General features: G+C 41.2%; 2 protein-coding genes across 2 annotated transcripts; one reads left to right on the top strand and one right to left on the bottom strand.

Moving 5' to 3' along the window:
• Positions 1 to 871: 871 nt before the first annotated feature.
• mxd3 (MAX dimerization protein 3) lies at positions 872 to 4,783 on the top strand. The gene is made up of 6 exons (XM_063491302.1): positions 872 to 1,031; positions 1,706 to 1,805; positions 1,977 to 2,006; positions 2,132 to 2,246; positions 2,757 to 2,922; positions 3,084 to 4,783. Exons 1-6 carry the CDS (start codon positions 962 to 964, stop codon positions 3,194 to 3,196), a joined length of 594 nt encoding a protein of 197 aa, XP_063347372.1. The 5' UTR covers positions 872 to 961; the 3' UTR covers positions 3,197 to 4,783.
• A 125-nt stretch (positions 4,784 to 4,908) lies between these two features.
• prelid1a (PRELI domain containing 1a) lies at positions 4,909 to 9,967 on the bottom strand. Its single transcript, XM_063491290.1, has 6 exons — positions 9,857 to 9,967; positions 9,201 to 9,309; positions 7,462 to 7,687; positions 7,253 to 7,366; positions 6,885 to 6,963; positions 4,909 to 5,772 (listed from the first exon to the last, which is right to left on the bottom strand). Exons 2-6 carry the CDS (start codon positions 9,290 to 9,292, stop codon positions 5,651 to 5,653), a joined length of 633 nt encoding a protein of 210 aa, XP_063347360.1. The 5' UTR covers positions 9,293 to 9,309; positions 9,857 to 9,967; the 3' UTR covers positions 4,909 to 5,650.
• Positions 9,968 to 11,438: the final 1,471 nt, after the last annotated feature.

An 11,438-nucleotide genomic window follows, 5' to 3' on the forward strand; every position in this document is an offset into this window, starting at 1 on the left:
GAGCTGTTTTTAGACGCCGAGGGAGACAGTGAAACTTAAATATATGAACTGAAATAAATGTGTAACAGTTGGTTTGGTAACAGGAGCTACCTCACAAACAATCATCTTGTTGTGAAATGTTATTATTGACAATGTCGATAAACAAAATTAGAAAAATAGTGCCGTGTGAAAGACTTTTTTTTCAATAAACTTTATGGAAGGACTGGGACCAATCAGTGTTAGGTGCTTTCAATGCTTTCGGAAATATTTTGATGGAGGTATAACACAGATATTGTTGGTATATATAAAGAGTACAATTATAGCATTATTTCTTGGTTTATCATTTGCATAGCATAGGATTTTACAAAAATGCTATATTATAACATTAGACGCCTTCGGGGCCTATAGACATATGGCGTATTCTAGGTTGGAAACAACGATTGTACAGATTCCACCAAAACCCAGAATTCCCGGGATTAAATGAGCAAATTTGCGAAAAACGACTTTTAGAAAAACAAACAGACAAAAACACCACCACTTAGCAATGCAAGTTGAACACGAAGGGAAATATGAAAAATAATTTGAACAGAACAAAAAGCGCTGACGCTATCCTGCTGACCATTATTTTTCTGAAGTTCAACTTTGACCCTAATAAAAAGACTTTTCAGAAGAAAAGCATATTGATTTGGATGAATCGATAGATAGCGTGGGGCATGTGGCGTGATAAGTTTAATAACAATATCCGAGTGGTTAGGGAATTTAGTCAAAATATTACGTAGAACGGTATAACCTGGAATGTTTATACACAATTTAATGAAAATGTCCGAGTTTGCGTGGAGCTCCTGAACGCACCACCGGTTTAGTGTTGCGTGGATTGAGGACGTAGCTCAGACACTGCTTCATCCACTTCGGGCTCCTGACGCTTGTACCACAGTAGCTTGTTTACCTGCTGCCGTTTCCTTTGAGCAAAAAAAACAAAACAATGGAAGGACAAGTGTGCAACATCCAGGTGCTTCTTCGGGCTGCCGAATTTCTGGAGAGAAGAGAGCGGGGTAAGTGCTTTATGTCAACTGTCAGCCTAGAGAGGGGAGTTGGTTGGTTATTGTTAAAACAACGATAAATCCACAATAAACCGGCGGCAAGTATGCGCCTACACATAACGTAGAAACATCATACCGTGCAGCTGTTTAAGATTTAACCGGGATTCTAGGTGCAAGGTTATTTTTGGGCGGTGTTTTGCCATTTGACTCTGACCTACATATCGGTCGCATCTTTGTACTCAAAGGCGCCAATCTGGACCAGTTTGAAAATGAATCCGGGCGCCGCTGAGCGTTCGCTCCGGTGAATGAAAGGGGGGGATGAGGAAAGCCTATAAAGTATAACTTTCATTCATTGCTTACTAGCTGTAGACGCTATCCCGACTCCTTTTTTACGCGTGAGGTTGTAAGGCTGGTTGGATAAAAGCGAACAGATAGTGGATGATGGCGCCAAAAGCAAAACGTCCAGCTGATGACAGCAGTAGACTGCGTTAAGCCTCCTGTTCTCCCACCTCCTCTACAGCACGGATGGTATATCACACTTTAACAACGCCGTAATAAAGGTTGATTTGTCCCACCGGCATTCGCACATGTTAATATGAGGACACCTTTAACGTCGCAGCCAGTGTGCACTGTGATTTTGCCGGCGATTGTTGTGTAACACAGCTGTGATGTGTCTCCCTGCGCAGAGGCAGAACATGGGTATGCTTCCGTCCTGCCTCTCAGTCCACCTCAGTCCGACAGGAGAAGCAAGCAGAAGAGCAAGAAGATATCTGCTGGTGGCAATAGGTGAATGCATTACATAACAAATAACTGACGACAGGGTGTGGCTCGGTCTGACTTTCAGTTTTGATAAGGCACCCTTTTAACCTTGAACACCTCTCACGCAGTAGCTGCTGAGTAGGAGTGCACTGTTGTGAATGTTTGACCAAACTGTCTGTTTGTTTACTTTGCTTGTAGGTCTGTCCATAATGAGCTGGAGAAAAACAGGTAGTGGGCTTTTCTTCGTAATGCTGCAGTAAAAGTTCATATGTGTCAGATCAAGAGATTAAAAACCAAAAAAAAGAGGGAAGTGTGGATTTGCAGCTTCACTTCTTTCTTATTGTGCTTTGCAGACGGGCACAGCTTAGGCGCTGCCTGGAGCAGCTGAAGAGGCAGGTCCCACTGTCATCGGACTCGATGAGGAACACCACTCTGAACCTGCTGAGACGAGCCCAGCTTCACATAAAGGTGCGAGATGTCCGAATTTGCATTGAATCTGACTCGAGTTTGGTTTACTTGTCATCCCAGCCATGTTTAAAATGCGGTGCTTTTCTCAGGGCCACAATACGTGTTAAAGGGAGACCGCACAAGACAAAACAGAGAACAATGCTGAATCATGAAGTGGGGTAGCACTGTGGTGTGGTGGTTAGCACTGCTGCCTCACAGCAAGAATATCCTGTGTTTAAATCCAGCCTCTCTGTGTGCAGTTTGCATCTTCTCCCTCTGTCTATGTGCTCTCTGCGGGTAGTTCGGCTTACTCCCAAAGTCCAAAGACATGCACGTAATTGGTGTTTCTAAAGTTAAGCATTTAAATTAGTCAAGAACATTAAATATTCTGAATATATATGAATACTGTGTGTATAGAAAGTGGCTTGTTTTGTGCATGTTACAGAGCTTTTAGCAATCTCGATTTTTGCTTTTGCCTGTACTGTTTATCCTTTCTTCATTGCTCTGCTCCTGCACCTTTTTCCCGTTCAGAAGCTGCAGGAGCAGGATGAGCGTGCAGAGCAGCTGAAGGACCGTCTGCGCTGGGAGCAGCAAGAGCTGCGGGTTCGGCTGGAGCAGCTGCAGAGGGGCACGGAGAGGATGAGGAACGACAGCCAGGGGTCGACCATGTCCTCCGAGAGGTCGGACTCAGACAGAGGTAAGCCCCTCGGGTCTTTTTATTTCACGTTCAAGTTATTTCAGTCCTACTAGGAGCTGGCTGTCTCCTCAAAGGCAAATTGCAAGTTCAAGTTTAATGTGACGAGCGAAGTTTGCCGTATTTCTGCTGACGGATCGGATCTGTGCTCGGGTTTGTTGCAGAGGACGTGGAGGTTGATGTGGAGAGCATTGTGTTTGTGGACTCTGATGGACTGAGCATTACGCACACCGGCGCGGACCACTGTTACTCCAGCCTGGAAAAGGCCTGGCTATGACGGCGGTACACGAGTGGTAACTGGTTTATTGTCACCGAACGGACAGGAAGAGGAGAAAAACATTCCAAAAACAAAGGACGGGGAAAATGGAGGAAGATGTTACTGTACAACTGAACATATTTTTTTGGCATTCTCTTGTCAGCACACGTCGGACAAAAAGCTAAAAGCTAACCCTTGGTTATGAATGAGAGGTGTCCATTTGCACTGAATAGCAGTAAAATTCACTGGGCCATGTCGTCACCAAACACATACTCATGTGTATTCTAGCATCAGTCATTAATGCAATTTTCCCCCAAAGCCATGAGGTGTCAAACTTCGAATCATTCATGCAGCTCTAATAATTCACTTTTTTAAGGGCTTTTAAAATTCAGATAAGGGCTTTTATTCTAAACTTTTAACTTATTCTTTACTACAGAATGTCTGTACTGAATTCTGCCTTAAATCAGATCTGGTTTAGTATGCTATTCAGCTTTTACCTAGCACTAAGCTTATATCTCAGTATGCCACGTTTAGCATGCACTTAAACATTAATCTGTGCTATGTCGGGGGGGGGGGTTGTGTTTGTGTCCTATTGTATATCTAAGTGCAGTCATATACTTTGCTCCTTTTTATTCTATTGCACATAATGTCTGAACGTTGCACTTGTTTTGTCTCAAAAAGATTTGAAAGCAGCAAACAGAAGCAGGTCATATTTGCACATCGACATCAGGAAAATTCAGTAACATTGCCAAATATGAATTAGTTCACAATTTAAGAACTTAAAACTGTGAGAGGAGCACTTGGGAGCTGCTTACGGAGGCCTAATGGCAGTTTTATTCACTGCTAATGTTTCCTAGAAGTCTTTCCTAACTTCACTTGTGCATTTATCAGTTAAATTTTTAATTATGCATATAACAAATTCACCAGTCAGGTAGGCAGTTTGTACTTTTAATGATTATGTAGTTGATGCTGTATTACATATTCATTTCTGTGTATTCAATAGGGGTCGACCTATATTTTTTGGTTTCAAAGACGCCGATAACAGATATTTGAAACTTTTAGATAAACCTAACACTTTGCTGAAATGCCTCTGTGCAAGCTATGGCTACATAAACTATGAATTTGTTTTAGTAAATTGCATCAATGTAAAAAACAAAAAAAGGTGCATTGTTCGATTTTTCAGTGTAATTGGGAAAAATCGCCGTGCTTGTAGTCATAGAAACACATAACATTGCAGTGTTTATTGCAACTTCTGCCGCTTCAGCATGGAAACACAGCTCTGCTCTGCAGCAGGTGGCGGGAGCTGCTCCAAGCCTGCAACTGCACTACTCTATAACATTGGTGTTGATGGGCTGTTATTTATGAGCCGTGTTCAAACACACAGAAGAGGTGACTGCATCAGAGCTGGTGCAGCTCATTTACAGTTTATCTTCAAAGGCCTTGAAACTCTGAACACTGGTCGACCCCTAGTATTTAATAACTTAAGGTGCTTTCTACCCCCTCAATTCACTTTTGTATATGCAAGAGGCCTTATTACTTTATCTGTCTCTCCACCCAGTAATATTATGTAGCATTTTTGTACTGATGTAAGCTTCCTTTTTTTAATGAATAAATATTTTCTGTATTTATTTGCTGTTGTGTTTGTTATTTGTCATTTTAGAGGTAAAAATCCATTCACCCCTAACTCAAGCAGGGCTGGTGCACAGACATACACTTGACAGACAGCACAGTGATTAGAAAGACAATGTCAATTTATTGACAAGCTGATAGAGTAAGGACACATTTTTGCATGGGTTGCATCACCAGAGCTTAGCTGAATGTACAGTTCAAGGTAGCTTTTGTGCCTTTTCTTAAATGCACAATCACAATTCAAGTTTTCAGAGATTTCTTCTTCAGCAATGACAGCAACCGTACCAAACTTTCTTCAGTCCAACTTGAGGCAAGGAGATGATCAGCCGCAGTAATGCGATTCAAGTGTTGTAGAACGAACTAAACCAGCAACTGTATGCAACATTGAATAAAACCAATCATAATCGAGAATGCCTTAATCACAAATTCGGAGTGACTTTATTTACTGGATAAGAAGCTGTAAAGACAACGTGACTTGCTTTAGACGAGGCATACTCAAAGGAACAGAGTTAAAAAAACAAACAAACAAAAAACAAGACAATGGGTACGACAGGAGCAAAGGTCGAATAACAGCTTCACAATCATTTTATGGCAGCGCCAGCATTAACCAACCATTCCTGTGTAAGATCTGCGTCTCTGGTAAATACTGAGGTGATGTGGCGTAGATACGCTCGGCAATATATTTATAGTGCGGCATGTAGAGGGAGGCAGGAACAGGCTGTTTAACCCAGCTCAGGTCTTTTATGGTCCACCCACCATTTCAGTTGGATGCGCCCTCACAGAGGTGTCTAACCATGACTGGGATCGGTGAGTTCTGCTGCAGAATGACTTTATTTGTGTAGCTTGTCACACGTATTGCTTCTTCTGGGCCTGTGAGGCGAGGTCTTTGGCTTTCTCTTTAGCAGCCAGCGCCGTCTCTCTCGCCCTCTCTGTAGCCGTCTCTGCTAAAGTTCTCGATGGAGTTTCACCTACACGGGGACAAAACACAGCTCTTCACTGGATTCATCCAGGTTTTCGTGCCTAAGCAGCTAACACTTCCAATTATTACTATAATCAGTTTTCCAGATTCATGAAAAAAGCAACAGTCAACTTTATTTTAGAAGCATATGCAGTTCCATGCACGAATTACTGATGTTATTATATTATGCTGCTCAGAAAAAATGAATAAATAAAAGGGAGAGACACTTGATCACAGTTTAACACAGAGTTGGTTAAACTTAAGGGATATCCATCTGTCTTATTAGGAAGCATCAACCACTCTGACTCCATTTAACCTGCTTTGGGGTAAATGAAAGCAACAACAAGTGGGAGGCAATGAGAAGGCAACCATCAAAAAGAGAATACTTCTGCAAGGCGATGACCACAGACCATTGTTCTCACCTTTTCCCCAACTGATTTTTTTCTAACTTTACGTTTTCTTTGTGTCACTAGTGAGACAATAGCTGCAATCCATTCAGCATATACAGGTAGTTCAGTTCCTCCAGGATAACACATCCATACATGCCATTGCAAGAAGGGTTGCTGTGTCTCCCAGGGCCATCCACCTCAGCAGCAGCACCACTATCTGCCTCTCTGTGTGAGGAGGAACATGTGGAGGGCTGCCAGAGCCCTAAAGAATGAGCTCCAGAGTGAAACGCGTGTTAATCTCGATGCTTCCATCAGAAATGGACTTCATGAGAACGGCATGAGGTCCCAGTGTCTTTAAGTGGGACCTGTGCCTGCAGAATAATGCTATACAGCCTCCAATAGTGCCAATTCTCTTCTAAGAAGAAAGCAAATTGGCACGGAGCCCATGTGACAAGCATAAAGGAGTCTGGAGATGCTGGGAAGCACTATGTCGCCTGCTGCTCACAATTCTAGTGTTCTCTAGGAAATGCCACTCCAGCAGCACAGTGTTGGTGTGTGAGCACAAATCCTGCTAAAGGACGTTGGGCTCCAATCCTCATGTGTTACACTGAGGTGATCAAGTGTTCCCTTAATTTTTTTGAGCAGTTTGAACCCATTTGGAAAACCCATATTAACATCAGCCACAAACTTAAATAGGAATAAATTGGGAATAAGTACTCTAAGAATAATTTACCTTGCATTTTGGCAAGCACATACTCGAAGCCTTTCATGGTTTTTGTCACACCGGTCTTGAATCTTGCGAGCCCAAATTCCTGGAAGGTGAAAAACAAAGTTATAAAAGATAGAGGCATGAGGCATAACAACACATGACTCACATCCTCACATATGGGCTGTCAACAACTACTGTAATTCTCTGTCATAAGTCATTTACTACTTCAGGTCCTGGCAGACAGCTTCAGCTGCTCAGCTGTTGCATCTTAACACTGTATTATGTTTCTAAATACAGAACAAATGCAAGGTGGGCGAGTGTTACTCTCGGTCACCCCCGACTACTTTCCCTCAGCTGTTATGTAGCGCAGCACTCTGCTTTACTCCACTGACCTGAATAGCTCTAGAGAGCCCGTAGACATTGGAGGAGATCCAAGCTTCTCTCTTAATCTCGGTCCAGCTGCCATTCTCAGGGTTAATTCTGTAGTGACACCGCTCTTCAACAGACTGCCAGTGAGAAAAAACAAAAGCAAAATGACCCAAAGGTACCACTTTGTGCACTGCTGATGAATGCTGCTTAAGGCACACAAACGCCAATGTACCATTAGGCGAGCGTGGCTGATGTTCCATGTGAGCGTGGTCATGGTCCTTTTCTGAGGGTCCACGATGGAGTCCTCGATGACGTACGCCGAGCTGGCCATGTGCTTTGGAAGGTAGCGCTCCATCCAGCGAGGGGCACGGCTAGTTTTGGTCAAAAGACGTCTGGAAATGAGGCAGTTGGTTGGGGTAACCTCTCGGAAAATGATATCTTCAGTCAAGACATGGTTACTGTGAAAGAAGAAGAAGGACGGATGGATTAAGCTGATGTGAAACCTCTATGCAAGGATGATTTAGGCTTATGATCCTGAAAAATCTCTATTTTTGCTTCAGTTCCATAAGAAATTATTGTTTTTAATCCACACAACAGTTAAAAATCTAAATATATTACATTTAAACATTCTATGAAACAGTGACAAACACCGAAATACTAAACTAGACATTGTATTTTTAGCTCGACAAGAACTATTAAGCTTTAATGAAATGGACAAACTGATGACTCAATTAAAAGCACAACTAACATTTTGCTTTCACACTCATTTTGTACGATTACAGTGATTTTTTTCTTTTTTTCTTAGTGGTATTTCAGTTGGTAAAAATTGCAGAATGGTGAAGAAACAAGAAACTGAGCTATTTAGAAACTGCTTGGACCCCTAAAGTATTATTATTATTATTATTATTTTTAAATCTCCATTTAATTTTATATGTGAACAATCTTCAGCAGAAAATTGGCAAAATAAAGTCAAAACTTTGCGTTTCCTGAAAATGACTTTCCAGGATTTTGCACTTAACCATCTCAGTAGGTGAATGCTAAGATGTAATCTAATCATGTTGTTCTTGTAATCTAAAACTAAAAAGAGATGTAAAAAAAAAGTTGTTCACTGAAGTAACAACAACAAAAATGTTCATAATAATAATAATAAATAGACTTTAGATAAAAACAAAAATGAACCAAGTGGAAAAAATGCCGTGGGAATACACAAACGATCCTCAGCAGAACAAGCATGAGGAAGTGTTGGCGAATATACTTATCAAGTCTGGGAGGTATACGTGACTGTAAGTCACATGACTTCTCTGAGCATTGTGTTTGCAAAACATAATGTCTCAAAAGTTGTCTCATAAGAAACTAAAGTGAAACAAAATTCATTGATCATCACAACGTCACATTTATGCTAAAAAAAATGTTTAAACTGGAGTGTTTACTGAACATTTGGATACATAAAATATGTTTTTAATTGTATCATTTTTTTCTATATCTATATATCGGTTTGTTTATCTTAAACAAAAACATATGAAGGGGAAGTTTAAAAAAAAAAAAAAAAAATCACACTGATGATGTCGCAGTCTCAAAACACTTGGCGTTTAAGTGTAAAGATTAGGAAAACTATGATAATGCAGACTGTATTCCATCCCTGTGTCTTTGTCTCATTTTTTCTCTTTTCTCTCCCTTCCCCCAACTAGCATGGCAGAAGAGTCTGGACCTGTTAGTCTCTTCCTGTTAAAATGGAGTTCTTCCACTGCACAGTCATCTAGTGCTTACAGAAAGAGGCGATCAGCTGGATTTGCGACTTTGACTCTAAAATTGTAGGATCTTCACATTGCAAGGTGACTTTTTGTTGCCTTATTGGGTGCAGTTTACAGTCCATTTAATTAAAAAAAAAAAAAAAAAAAAAAAAAAAGAGAACAGGTTATAAGAAAGATGTTTGATACGAATGCGTATCCACACATAAACCCCTACCCTCACCTGTAAGGGTTGGGATATCGTTGCCAGAAAGCAGCACAGACTTGGTCCCAGGTGTTTTTTAGCAGACCTGCACAGCAGAAATATTTCACCATTGTTCCCTTGGTTTACCCTGCAAACACACAGAACAAACAGAGCGTAATAGTTAGCCAGATGTGTTCAGATAATTTTCAGATGACACATCAGGACGAAACTGTAAATAGCGATGTCAATGTGATAAAACAACTCAGCGATGACAACCCTTATATACACATGTTCCAAAATAAATCCAAGCCATTTGGCGTTTTCAGCTAAACGCTACAACTACAGGTGTCAAGTTCAATAAACACCTGAAGGTAAACACTATAGCTTTACCTTTAACACCGTTTTACCTCACAACTCCAGCTGTGTCCACTGTGTCTCGTCGCATGACTGACAAGAAACAATGTAAGTCTCATTACGACTGCAGACTGTGACATATTTCAACAATGAGAGGCCTAACGTGAGATAAAACACTGCTGTCCTGTTCTATCACGTCCGCACTCTTTAGCTTCCCCTTTAGCATAGCCTAGCATGAGGCAAGTCACATGAATGAATGGCACAGCGTACCCCAGAAAATTCTACTACCGACATTCAATAAGCACATTTTTTAGGGTCAGCTCAGATGAAAAGGTGATTACCTGCACGGCGATACCATTTACAAAATGAGAATTTGCATTTTACGCTCCTATCGGGAAGAATTTCACCGCGGATAAAGTCCGAAATTCATGTCAAACGTAACTGGAGCAAGAAGGAAGGTCAAACGCGACGCTATATCCGGTTAGGTGGGGCGTGTGCAACGCCTGCTTGGGACACTAGAGGGCAGCAGGTGACTGCGCAACACACTACAGAAGAGTCTCAAAACTTTCTGTCTGAACTTAATAATGACGTGTGAGGGGGAATTTTAATGTAATCCTGTCAGCTCTAAACAACTGGAACTTGCATCTTTAGGACTCCCTGAACAAATATGCATCCCAGAATCCCAAATAATGTGTTCCAGTTTAAAAAAGAATAGTGTCCACATGTTCACTGTAGTGGTGTGTGATGCAATGGATGCAAGCTGAGTGCTGTTTGCTGGTTGTACTGATAGCACTCACAGCTCTTATAATAATTTAGAGGACTAAAAAGGGATATAGGTCAAACAAGGGAATAAAAAAGCAATGTGGGTGTCAGGAGCCAGTAATGCGAGAGCAATGGGTATTTTCTCTGCTGTATAATGAATCACAATGTGTAGGCCACATACAAATGCTTCACTTGATTCACTTGACCCACTTTTTTTTCTTCAAAATAAACACAAAAAGAAATACGTGAAAGGCTCATAAAAGTGTGACGTGTACTAAAAAAGATCTCCTGTCCACCTCTTTTAATTTTCACTTGGATATTTCATCAATCAGGCTTACCATACATGTGGGGAGTCCCTGCATGCTGCCAGTGTTCAGTACATTTTCATACTATGTCACAGAAGAATATGACAGCCATTTACTTGACTTACTTATATTTATCCAAGCCTGGATCTCTTTATTTGACAAGGACATGCACAAAACATAGTTTCTCCCTATAGTCAGATCAGGTCCAGGATTTGCATGTGTAATAGGGGCTCATTATGTCTACCAAGAGGTGCTGCGGTTGATTAATGTTCCTGTGTTCATTAAACAGTCAACAAAGGGCACTTTATCAGCACTGCAATAAATGTAGAATCACACATTCTGACTTCTTCCAAAAGCGTTTCTTTTTTCTAAGAAATCTGCGAAGCAGCTGGCTGCATTTTGTGCTAAAGACATCAATAAGACGCTGCTCTCGCTCTCGCTCCACAGAGTCCCATTCCTCTGGAAACAGGGTCCTGCTGCTTCATCCAATCAGGAACAGCTGGTTGCCAGGTGAGGACAATTAACTTCCTGTTTGGATAGTAATGTATCAATCGCCTCCTCTGGATTCCTTGAACTAGGGTTGAATGTTACGCTGCCAGAACACTTATAATTAATCCAGAATGTAGCAGTTGGATTAATTAGCTGAAAACCATCCAGATAATTTTTGAGCAGACACCAAGTAGAAAAAAACACAGGTGTGAAAAATGAAACTCTCACTGTCACAGTAATAACAGGCTTCCCTTCAGACTGTGTCATAAATTTGGACATGACAAACGAAAGAGAGCTCCTCATTTTACACAAGAACACATTATACACTGTACCAAGTTAAATAACACCTAAGTAAACACCTTAAACA

This window comes from Pelmatolapia mariae, linkage group LG2 (genome assembly GCF_036321145.2).
Source record: "Pelmatolapia mariae isolate MD_Pm_ZW linkage group LG2, Pm_UMD_F_2, whole genome shotgun sequence".
Taxonomy (NCBI): Eukaryota; Metazoa; Chordata; class Actinopteri; order Cichliformes; family Cichlidae; genus Pelmatolapia; species Pelmatolapia mariae.